The sequence below is a fragment of the Acomys minous genome, assembly GCF_964271855.1.
Source record: "Acomys minous genome assembly, chromosome: 19".
NCBI classification, from domain to species: Eukaryota; Metazoa; Chordata; class Mammalia; order Rodentia; family Muridae; genus Acomys; species Acomys minous.
In genome coordinates, this window is record NC_140499.1 from 644,676 (window position 1) to 657,671 (window position 12,996).

Consider the following 12,996-nt stretch of genomic DNA (forward strand, 5'->3'; position numbering starts at 1 on the left):
TCTTAATTTCCTATTAGCTGAATTACAGATTTTAGACCTTTTAGCTATAGAGTCTGAAATTTATTGAAGACTATTCCTTTGTGGCTTATACTTCACGTTTTTCTTTTCTTTTCTTTTCTTTTCTTTTCTTTTCTTTTCTTTTTTAACAAATAGTTGAAATGAATAAATCAAAAGTATAATTCATCAGGTAAGTAATTTCTTGGGCCTGTGAAAAGTAAAAGCTTATTTAAAATATTGATTTCTGAGTTGGTGGTCAGAGGGCCTTGCTCCCTTCCATTCTGAGTGTCATGAGAGGAGACATACACAGCCAGGGGCATGTAACCAACTTAGGCTTTTATACTTGTTTTCTGTTTGACAAACTCCAGAACCACAATCTCTCTTGGCTTGTTGTCTCTATTATCAACTTTTCAGTAAAGTCTTCCCTTACTGGCCTATGAAAAGAGCTTTGGTACTTCCTGATTCCTTCACTCTGCTTTCCTCACCCCCTTAGAAGTTAGTGCTTGTAAGTTACCTCCTTCATTTTACTGAACACATAAACTCATTTTAATCTGTTGCATCCCAATATATTTGTATGTTAGGTACTTGGTAATTTTGCTTGAAATAGTTTGAGAAGAAATTTCACTTAGCACTAAGATTTGGAACTTGGGGAACCTTTTTTTTGTTTATTTCTCTTATCACATCCTCTTTGTGCCTGCCTCTGTTATGAGGAGTCTTCAGTTTACAGTCATCTTTTGTCTTTGTCTCATTCTGATCCCCATGGGTATTCACAGCAGATATACTTTTCCTTGAACGGGAATTATTCTCCTTCTGATTCCTAATTCTTCTGTAATTGTCATCAGTTTCTAGTGTTAGATTTCTACGTTTTGCTGACTTGTTTCTTACATGTTTGTAATACTACAGAATGTCATCCTACTTATAAAGATTTTTTCTTTTCTTTTTCTTTTTCTCTTTTGGCTTTTCGAGACAAGGTTTCTCTGTGTAGCCTTGGATATCCTAGACATGGTTTTGTAGACCAGGCTGGCCTCCAACATATAGCGATCTGCCTGCCTCTGCTTTCCTGAGTGCTGGGATTAGAGGTGTGTGCTACCATGCCCTATTTATAAAGATATTTTTCAGAGATGTTGCAGATTCAGTTTGTTTCCTCAACTTTTTGCCATTTTATTTTGTAGATACCCTGGCCTCAGAGGTCACTAATTATATTCTTTAGCTTCTTAAGTATTTGGGCACAGCATTGAGAAAGAAATTATTACTGAAAATTGGTGCCTATGTGTCAAATTGTTTCTCTTATGAACCTGACCTTGTAGTTTGTAAGCCTCTGAAATTTGTAAGAGAGTGTGAAAGAGTTTTTGGAACTTTAGGCTAGAAAAGCTAGAATGTTCTAAGCAGAGCAGCCAGGAAGCAGAGTAACAATTTGTACTCAGCTTTCTTTCTTTTTTAATACAGTCTAGGATCCCAGTTTCTGCAAGTCTGAAGGATTTTCTAGATTAGGCTAATTGAAGAAAGAACACCCACCCTGTCTATGGTAAACTTTATATCGGCTGGGGTCCCCACTGAGATAAAAGAAAGAAAGCAAGTTGAGTATCAGTACTCCTCTTGCTCTGCTTCCTGACTGAATGCAACCTCACCACCTGCCTGTATCCTGGTGCACTCTAACTCAGAGAAGGAAACATTCCTCCTCTAAGTTCTCTTTAGTGTTTGTTCACAGCAGTTTAAAAAAAGAAAAAAAGAAAGAAAGAAAGAAAAAGAAAATTTACAGAGGTGGATGTAAAGAAGAACAGAGCAATTTTTAAAGTGCAATCAGAAGCTCAGCTTTGGACATGTCATTTATGAAGTGTCCATGTGAAGGTTGACTTTATCAGTTGGATATGAAGGTATAGAATTCATTATTCTCAGTTTGATGCATAAGTGTTTGTCTGAATAATTGAAGCCATGAAACTGAGAAAAATCACCAAAGAGAGTAATAAAGTTAGAAAGAAGGTTTATCGAAACAGATACTACAAATGGCTGGTAAAATATCAGGAAGCCTCTTGTCAACATGTCACATGGTGGATTCTCATAAGCAATTTCTTAAAGCAAAATGCTGAATGCCGGTCAACTAACTGTAAACATGCCAGGGAATGTAAAGTGCTGGCTGACAAAGCTGTCTGTTTGAACTGTATGATCAGGACTGTTATTGTTATAGTATTGTTAAGCATTAATTAGGTATAGTTGATCTAAGTTATTTAAATGTGTGTGTTAATGGTTCTTTACTAAGTCAGTACAATGAACACATTTTTTCAGATTAGGAGGCTGAAGCACAGAAGACTAAGTGATTGTCAAAGAGCTGGTACTTGAATTCTGACAAGTTGGTACCGAATTCTGCTTTTGGAACCCAGAAGTTTATCCAGTGTATTGTGTTGCCTGTTTACATTTCTCATTATCCAAACCATTGCCACTGTCTGTAGTACATTTAAAGTAATCTGGGTAGGGTTGTAATTGCTTTGAACATACTAACTTTATGAGTTCCTTCTGGGCAGTGTATTGTGCAAGTATTAGAGCCAAGGAAGCTCAGGCAGGACTAAGCAGCTGCCCAAGTCTGCATAGCTAAGTTGACAGAATGCACAAATCTAGCTTTAAAACTTATGCTTTTCACCAGGAGACTTTGAAGAAGTATGAATCTTCCTTAGCCTTAGACTTAACTGAGAATAGTGACTTAAAGGAGACAATATTTACTTTGGCTCTCCACTTGAGAGGTGTCAGTCCATTATGGTGGGGATTACAGGGTAGAGCAGAGCAGCATCATGACAAACAAGAGGCAAACAAGAGAATACTAGAAAAGGCCAGGGCAAGATATAACTGTTCCCCAAAGGCTTAAAAGTTTCTACAACCTCAGGTGTCATTCCTGCAGCTGGAGACCTGGAGTCTAGAACATGAACCAGTAGAGTCTGTTTCATATTTAAATAATAACAAAAATCTTGATCCACACACCTTGGAAAGTACAGCAGTTGACCAGGACCTTCCTTTTGATTAGTGGAAGATAGAGCACCCTTTAAATCTTTGGATGTAGCCTCCCACCCCGCCTTTTAAAAAGAAACTGTATATTTTTGTTTTTCTGACTTGTTCTGTTTTTTTCTGTGTTTTTAAAGGTCTTTCATCTGCTATTTATTGTTACTGATTTATTTATATCCCTATATAACTGATTTTTCTTTTTTCAGTTTCATTTCCTTCCATGTAGTTTTGTCAGTGGTTTTAGTATGTGGTGTTTTGTATGAAAATGGCCCCCCGTTAGGTTCATAGGGAGTGGTTTTATTGGAAGGTGTGGCCTTTTTGGAATTAGTGTGGCATTGTTGGAGGAAGTATGTTACTGACATTGGGCATTGAGGTTTCAGATGGTAAAGCCAGGTCCAGTATGGCACACTCTTCCTGCTGTTTCCCAATTTGGATATAGAACTCTCAGTTACCTCATGTCTGCCTGTGTGCCACCGTGTTTCCTGCCATGATGACAGTGGACTAAACCTCTGAACTATAAACCAGCTCCAGTTAAATGCTTTCCTTTATAAAAGTTTTTGTGGTTGTGGTGTCTGTTCACTGCAATAGAAACTTTAAGACATAGTGTGACTCTTCTTTCTCTGGTATCTTCCTTTTCTTCTTTTATACTCAGGTTTGTCTTTGATCTCTTGTATTGTGATGGTGGCTGTATTGTGTAAAGTCTCTTTGTCTTTGCTATGAACTCTTATTGTTTAGTATGAGTTGTTTTATCAAAGATGTTAAATTGTGGTGGTGCTCACAGTCATAATTTTTATGTGTTCTGTGGTGACTTTTTTGGTAAGTTTTCTTTCACTGCCTTCTTTGCTCTTTGCTGGTTATTCAGTATTTGACTATTTTGAATTCTTTCTGGAATAGCTGTTTGTCCAGATTAATATAAAAGTCCTAGCTATGTCCTAAGCCATGAAGAAATACTCGAGTTTCTTTTTATTTATAGGAGTTGAATCACATGTAAATTATTCTAGGTTTTATTGGTGTTTATACAACAAAGATCAGAAACATTATAATTGCTTACAAAATTGAGTACTGTGCCCCAAAACTCTGCCCCCAAATCTCCACCCCTGTATGTGGGGTGTGGTGGTGTATGTAAATTGAACTTGAAAAGTCAAGTCACCATGCATACACGCTATTTCTGTTTTCACATGAGAGATACTAATTTTCCTTTCAGTGTATAAGTACCACCTATTTTGAAGATCCAGCAGAAGTCTATAGTCAGGCGTATTGATATTTTCCTAGCTGACCTATTCAACTGGTTTCATTAAAGAAGAGATTGCTTTTGTCTTTATTCTTGTTTAGAGATGTTCATAATGCTTGACATTTTATCTCTAGGTATTTGACTGAAGGGACTGTCCTTGCACACTATGCAGATGTCTTGGGTCTTCTGCTTAGATTGCGACAGATTTGTTGTCATACTCATCTTCTTACAAATGGAATGTCTTCAAATGGTCCCTCCAGTAAGGAAATGTGATTAGTTCATACCATTATATTTGCTAAATATTTCAGTCAGAAGGATGGATTTTTATGTGATTTGAATATGGTCTGTTTCCTTCCTATCCCTTGCTTTAGTTAAGATCTTTTAGAATTACATCTTTATTTTATGTGTTCCTATATGGATACATGTGTGGAGGCAGGGGATAGCTTGCAAGAGTCAGTTCTCTTTTCACACCATGTGGGATTGAATTCATGCTGTAAAGCATGGTAGCAGGTGCCCTTACCTGCTCAGTCATCTTACTGGCTCCAAGAATTTTTTATGAATGAAAGGAAAGTATGATGTCAATATAGAACATTTAAACTGGTTCTTTATTGTATACTGCTAGTGTGGCAGATATTATTTTATGATTGTATGAGGTATATTAAGTAAGATGACTCTTTCATCTTCTGAATTTTTCTTAGAATTCCAAATTTATGACATTTTTTGCAAATGCCAGAAAAAAGTTGAAAGACAATTGTTTCCTTATATAAACTATTCTAGTCACATTACAAAGTTTGTTCTAAAACTAGTTATTGAACCTCTTTTTTCTAGCAAATGATACACCTGAAGAACTGAGAAAGATGTTAATAAAGAAGATGAAGTTAATTCTGAGCTCTGGTTCAGATGAAGAATGTGCAATTTGCCTGGACTCATTAACAGTTCCTGTGATAACACATTGTGCACATGTGTTTTGTAAACCTTGTATTTGTCAGGTTATTCAGAGTGAGCAGGTTAGTATGGAGTCAGTGTTTGATAGAATGACGTACCTTTCTTTGGTGTAGTAAAAACCCAACCAAGTCCTGTGGATAAGGTGATTTATAGCACCTTTGATGGTTAATTATTTCACTGTTGTAATAGGTGATGTATTTATCATAATTCAAAAGGCATTACTTTTGGATACCTTATATTTTAGTCAGTAATTCTAGTTCAGATACGTGTGTTCAATTAAATACATTAATAGAATGAGACACAATGAATTTAAATTTTTTAGTAGCTATATTTTTTAAAGAGTAAAAAATAGCATGTTTAATTTACTCTAATATATTTAAAGTAAAGTGTTAATATATTACATTTTTTAAAGTAAGTTTAAAATCTGGTGGTATTGTACTTTTATCACCCCAGTCTGCCTCAGCTGAATCTGATGAACACCGCTCTTTACCATGCTGAAATGAAGTAGGATAAACTAAGACTAGATGCTTTTCTGGAAAATGTTTGTAGTTGAACAGTATTTTAAGCAATCTTTCAGCTAATGCAAATTAAAATATTTTGAATCAATGTGTAACATATATGTAGGAAAATGCACAGATTGCAGTTGTAGGCTCAATTTTGAAGTAAACATAGCTGAGCAAACTACTGTCTACTCTTCCTCCCAGTCATTTACCTTTTCCTTCTGAAAAATGCTTCTTTGTATGGATTTTGAATGTAGTTTTAATGTTAGAATTTTTTCAGTGATATTGAGTATATAGCTAAGATACAATCTCACTTTATTAGATCTTGCTTTGAAAGAACTTGGAGTGTTTGAGAGATACGGATTTCTGAAGCTGATAAAAGCTTTGTAAGCTACAAGTTTTATAAATCCTCAACCTTCCTAATGCTGCAACCCTTTAATACAGTTCCTCATGTTGTGACCCCAGCCATAAAAAGTCCTTAATTAAATACCTTATATTGAGGATATCTGATGTGCAACCCCCAAGGGATCATGATCCGCAAGTTGAGAACTACTGTATTAAGGACTTTGCTTTTTCCTGAAGTGTTCGATGTACTTTTACTGTGTATTAGTTAAGTTCAAGAAATTGTTTATCACAATGTACCTAGTAGCAGATGATAGTGAGCTGAGCTTCTGCCATTAGCCGGGATTACACTCTTTTGGTCTGTCCTTTACAACAACATGTTGTTGTCTTACAACATGTGGAGATGTGGAGATACAGGCTGATCTCAAGTAGGTGAATGTGACAAAAAAAAAAAGAACAAATAAAATATTAACCATAAGGAGTGTAGAATTTTCTATACACTACAAAAAATTTACATAAATTTATGTTTCTGTTCTTAAGACAACTGTGGTTCATTTTTTGTTCTTTTGTATATAGCCACATGCTAAATGCCCTTTATGCAGAAATAAAATACATGGAGATAATTTATTAGAATGTCCTCCAGAAGAGTTGGCATATGACAGTGAAAAAACGTCCAATATGGAATGGACATCCAGTTCAAAGGTAAAGTCTACACATGCATGTATTCTAATGTTATTTTATATTAAAGAAATGCAATAATAAAATAGTAATTCTAGTTCTGCTTTTAATCCTATCATTGTGTATCTTTTTAGTGCTACTGGGTTTTGTTTATATTTACTGTCAAATTTAAGTTGGAAAAGAAAGGGATTTAGATTATTACGGAATTTTTTTCCATCTTTATTCTTTTACTTTTGCATTTCATTTAATTATATTCAAACTCTTTTAATAAAGAAAGTTAGAGATATGTTCAGTGAATGCTGCGTCATGTAAACCTGATAAAAATTAGTGTGTGCTAATAAATTTTTTGAAACTAGAATCTTTGGACTTACCTTACTAATTGAGATGGAATCTAATGGATATAATATTTTCACATTTTAGATTAATGCTCTTATGGATGCTCTGATTGAATTACGGACAAAGAACCCCAACATAAAAAGTTTAGTTGTTTCCCAGTTTACTGCATTCCTGTCTTTAATAGAAACAGCACTTAAGTAAGTTTTACAGTGCTCTTTACTTCACATAGTAGGATTTTGTACATATGTGTTGTTTGGTTTTAATGTTTTACCAGATTTAGTCATTTCTTCTATTTAAAATGATCTTAGTGTAACAACAGAACTTTTCCTGAGCATAACGTTTTAAAATTAAGTCCTGAATTAGTCAGGAAATAATTGACTTAGTACCTGGCAAATGGCTAGGTGCTCAGTAGGCATTTACTTTTATTGAGAAGTGAACGGATGAATGTTTAGTTCACTGGGAAAGTGTTTCCTTAGCTTGTACAAGGCCTAGGGTTTGACTGGTCCTTAGTACCACATGAATAAATTATGAATGAATTTGATTTAACTAAATTTTATGAACTAATATTTTTTATGGTTTATTATTATTTTCTTTTTCCCATTAGAACCTCTGGATTTGTGTTTACTCGCTTAGATGGTTCCATGGCTCAAAAGAAAAGAGTTGAATCAATTCAATGTTTTCAAAACACAGAAGCAGGGTCTCCTACTATAATGCTACTGTCCTTAAAAGCAGGTGGAGTTGGCTTGAATCTTTGTGCAGCTTCTCGGGTTTTCTTAATGGATCCAGTAAGTATTATTAGAGTTTTCACAATGTTACTCCAAAAAAGGGGGTGGGGAGGTGGACAAAACCTCTTTGATAGATGCCTTTTTAGTACAATTAATTGTGAAAAGGTAACTTTATCCTTATTTGTAGATGAGGAAACTGATATACTCAGAAAAGCAAACAATGTGCCCAGTATCACACAATAATCTGTACAACTAGTCAGGTTCTGTGTTCTTAAGTACTGCTAACTCTCCTGGATGAATAAAACATGCATGGTTTGTTTGTTGTTTGTTTGTTTTTTGAAACAGTCTGTAGACCAGGCTGGGCCTTAAACTCCCAGAGATCTGCCTGCCTCTGCTTCCCAAGTGTTGAGATTAAAGGCGTACAGTACTACGCCTAACTTGTAATGCTTTTAAGATCAGTAAGTAGCAAATTAATGAAATCTCACATTGTGTTGTATGATAAAGGCATTGAGAATCTAGTTATAAGTCAGACATAGTGGCTCTTGACATGCTACCTCTAATTTGCCTAAAAATTAGATGAAATGCAAGTTTAACCCTCTCTCTTTCGAGTCTTAGAAGTTCCTGGAGAAGACTAAAAAGTACATTGTTGACATTTTTAAAAGCTATTTTATTGGGTTATTATATCTTTCATCATTCTCCATCTTTATTTATTTTAATCCCTTCCAACCCATGTACACTAGGTAGGAGAGAAAGAAGGTTAGAGGCTAAAGGGGACATAGATTTCTATAGGCTGATAAGGGCCATCAGGTTCCTTGGGGCAAGTCCAACCTTCATAGTCAGAATATCTCCAGCTTTTCATCAAACCTCAACAGCAGCAACCAAGAGTAGTAGGGGGAAACAAGTCACCTTACTCTTCTTCCAGACACCTCCTGGCTGCCTTGGAGCCCTGGCATTTATCCCCTCAAGAGTTCCAAATGTAAAGTATCTGCAGCTGGCAAACATCACGCCCCTGCTAGTGCACAAGACAGTCATAGTTAATGGCTGGGTACAAACTTGAGCAGCCCCATATCCTACACCTGGGATCAAAACAAAAACATACCCATAAAGCATAACTGCATTTTTTAAGAAAGCAAAACTCTCTCACTACAGTACATTTTAGGCATGTATCCTAGTTGATTCAGGCTATACGTTTTACTGGCTGATAGAGTACAGTTATTTGTGGTTGTGTAATACAGGCCCTAGAGATAAGAGAACCACAATTCACTCTGTACTTTTCTCACAAAGCCAATCGATTTGAGGCTGTATAAAAATAGGACTGTGTTTTTCAGAATGTATCAAATGGGCTCTGATTTTAATTTCATAGACTTTAGTTTATAATTTTCTCAGTGTACTATGTAAGCAAGAGCAAGCTATACAATTTCTATGCATTGATACATTTAAGATTCATGGTTTTGGCATGTTGCTTGAAACAAAGTTATTTATACTATATATTTTACTGAGACAAGAATATTAGTTATTCTAGAAAGGTGTCCTAGTTTGATGCATGTGTCATGGCTTTCTTAAAGAAGTGTTCCCTTTTGAGGATAACCTTCCTAGAGTCATGTACCCACATCCATGAGGCAAATCATGGGTGGCAAGTGTGTGTATTTTCTTAGTGATGTGGTCAAGTCTAAAGTTAGACTTTATGGTTGTTTTAAAAATCTTTTCGATTATGTCATACAACCTAATTCAGTGATAATCTTAAAAGTTGATTTTTAGAACAGAGTATAAAATTATTTTGTCTTGCTTAAGTTGGCCAGACAGATACTCAAGTTACAGTTTAAAAAACAGTGTCTGAGTGCTTTAGCACTTTTGTAGATTGATTCTCAATGAATTTGTCACTTCTTTCAATGCCATTTCTAACTTAAAAGCAAAAATCCAAGTCCCTGAAAAATAAGATTCAACCACAAAAAAAAACTTACTGAAAATCTTTTACCTCTTCATAAGGCATTCTCTAAGTGTTGGGTTAATATCTGAATAGACATCATGAGCTCCTGATGAATCTGGTTACCTCCCTTATCATTACTTGTGAGAATGAGTGTTGTATGTCTATTGTGAGATAATTTGGATTTCTGGTAGACATACTTGATATATATTGACAGCGTTTCATTGTTTCGGGATAAAATACAGGCAGTAGAAAAAACTGATTTTATCTATTGATATCATAATTTTAAAATGTCTGTGAAAAACAAATAATTCATAAAAGTTTTAGAAAGGTATAAGCTGATATATCCTGAAGTCAGTCTATTATACTGGAAACACACACAATTTAATTCATCAACAAATTAATAGCACATGTATTTCTTTTCTTAGGCCTCAGAAGAACTTAGAAGAAACTAACAGCTTAAGTATAACTACTACTATAAACCTTATGTACATATGAATTATGATTGTTTGTTTTCAGCTAGTACTTACTGTGTAAATGTACCTCTACCTCCAAATACTGTGTTGTGTGTGTTTTGGTGTGTGTGTGTATGTTCATGCATGCACATGTGTATGAGAATGTGTGTGCCTGTACAAGTGAGTATGTAGATCAGGGAAGGATGTTGGCTGTCTTTCTTAGTTGCTCTCTGTGTAACACCATTATGACATGGTCTGTTATTGAACCTGAAGCTCCCCATTTTGTCCAGGCTTGCTAGTAAGCTATCTTCTAGAATCCACTTGTCTATGTCCCCCAACACTGATACCAGCACATCAGATCATGCTCAGCTTTCTGTGGGTGCTGAAGATTTCAAACCCAGGTCATCATGTTCCCACAGCAAGTTCTTATACTACTTGAGCCACCCTTAAGCCCTTGCTTTCATTTTTAAGAACCTTTAAATTTAACATTTTTGTAACTTTTATTATTTATTTATGTTTGTATGTGCTGTGCGTGTGTGCTTGCAGTGTGCACAGCAGATGCCTGAGAAATCCAGGCAGAGTTTTAGATACCCTGAAGCTGTAGTTAGTGGTGGTTGTGAAACGTCTGAAAGGGATGCTGAGAACTGCATTCCAATCCTCTGAAAGAGCAGCGAGCATTTTAACCATCGAGCCATCTCTCCAGCAAGTGATTATTTTGAGGCAGGGTGGGGCTTGCTATGTGAGACTTGAACTCATAGAGATATGCGTGCCTCTCCTCTAGAGTGCTAGGATTAAAGGTGTATGCCACCATAAGGAACAATATACTGGTTTTCTTGACAGCTATTATAATATTTACATTTTCTTTTAGTTTTTTTTTTGAGATTATAATTGCTATCATTGCACCCTTCCCTTTTCTGTCTCTGAACCTTCTCATGTACCTTGCTGTCTTTAGATTCATGGCCTTTTGCATTAATTGTTGCTATAAACATATATGTATATTTATATTCCCAGATGTATAAATACAACCTATAAAATGTCATTTGTTTTATGGTGTCAAGTGGTTAGGGCTGCCCTTTTGGTATTGGATAACCAGTTAGTATATTCTTTGAGGAAGACTGTTTCTCTCACTCTGAGCATTCCTTAATGGACTGTAGTTCATTGGCCTCATGGATTTTCCTCGTACACATTAGCATGTCAGAAGCTACACTAGCATGGTATCACCGACATGATGACCTAAACACTGAACTGAACAAGGATGACATCAATAAATACACTGTCATTTTAAAGCCATTTAGCTGCTACTGAAGATCTCTGTCGTTGGTTGTTCTATTGCTTGATTGCATCATTTTCTTGATCTTAAGAAAGAACTCCTGTACTTTTAAAGTACATTTTTCAAGTCCAGCTGATTTCAAACACATACATATGGTTGTATCAATAAGTCTAAAACAGCTTTTAGGAAACTTTGGCTACTTCTGAGACTTCTTTATATTTGTATTACATCAATAGGGAAAAACAGAAAATATATCAAGAAAGCCAATTCTCAGCAAAAGAGGAGAGACTTTTTCTTATGGGAGCCCAAGAATGAGATCTTTTGTGTGAACATTTAAACCATCCAAGAGAACACATAACTTGACTTTACCCTCAAAAGTCAGAGGTGTTCTGATTAATTGGCAAATCGATATGTTGTTCCTGCCACACCTACCAGACTTTTGTTGGACACAGGCTGAACATCCCTATCTGAGATGCTCTAAAACTTGGATCTGTTTGAGAGTACTGTCAAGAACTTCAAATAGGCAGCTATGAACATGGTTGAGCATATGTCCCTGTTGTGTGGTAGTACATCCTCTGGGTATATTCCAAGGAGTGGAATAGCTGGGTCTTGAGGAAGCCCTATTCCCATTTTTCTGAGAAAGCACCAGATAGCTTTCCAAAGTGGTTGTACTAGTTTGCATTCCCACCAGCAATGCAGGAGTGTTCCTCTTTCTCCACACCCTCGCCAGCATGAGGTGTCAGTTGAGTTATTGATCTTAGCCATTCTGATGGGTGTAAGATGGAATCTCAGTGTCGTTTTGATTTGCATTTCTCTGATCACTAAGGAGGTCGAGCATTTCTTTAAGTGTTTCTCAGCCATTTGATATTCCTCTGTTGAGAATTCTCTGTACAACCTACGTGTCCCTCAACAGAAGAATGGATAAAGAAACTGTGGTACATTTACACTATGGAATACTACTCAGCTATTAAAAACAAGGAATTTCCAAAATTTGTGGACAAATGGATTGAACTAGAAATTGTCATAATGAGTGAGTTCACACAGAAGCAAAAAGAGCTAAATGGTATATACTCACTTATATCGAGACACTAGCCCAAGGTGTACGTCCCCATGAAAAACTGTACCTACCAGAATAATGGGTAAGAGGGGAGGACATCCTATTGAAATTTTAGGTGTGAGAAGCCTGGGAGAAAGAGGAAATGGAAGGATCCAGTGGGTCCTGGAAAACTACAGGCGAGTCTGGGCCCTGGGGTCCTCCGCAAACTGTGGCAACAGCCAAGGAAAAAATAGGCAGTAAAAACCTTGAACCCCTACCCGGACTAGCCGATGGACATTCTCCACTGTTGAGTGGAGAAGAAGATCTAACTCTCACACAAACTCTGGTGCCCCATATTTGATCATGTCCCTTGGATGGAGATGCCTGGTGGCACTCAGAGGAAAGATAATAGGTCACCAAGGAGAGACTTGATACCGTATGAGCATATTCAGGGGGAGGAGATCCCCCTCAGACACAGACATAGGGGAGGGAAGTAGTGGGGGGAAGTGGGAGGAAGGGAGGGATGGGAGGATACATGGGATGGGCTAACAACTGAGATGTAATAT

The 12,996-nt window shown here is 36.4% G+C and overlaps 1 protein-coding gene across 3 annotated transcripts in view; it reads left to right on the forward strand.

Moving 5' to 3' along the window:
* The window catches only part of HLTF (helicase like transcription factor), a 71,876-nt gene that overhangs the window by 53,031 nt on the left and 5,849 nt on the right, over positions 1 to 12,996 (forward strand). For all 3 annotated transcript variants that reach the window (XM_084768476.1, XM_084768475.1, XM_084768477.1), the window contains 5 exons: positions 4,354 to 4,478; positions 5,048 to 5,226; positions 6,583 to 6,708; positions 7,105 to 7,217; positions 7,625 to 7,805. In XM_084768476.1, coding sequence (XP_084624602.1) covers positions 4,354 to 4,478; positions 5,048 to 5,226; positions 6,583 to 6,708; positions 7,105 to 7,217; positions 7,625 to 7,805 — 724 coding nt within the window. The remainder of the gene's footprint in view (positions 1 to 4,353; positions 4,479 to 5,047; positions 5,227 to 6,582; positions 6,709 to 7,104; positions 7,218 to 7,624; positions 7,806 to 12,996) is intronic.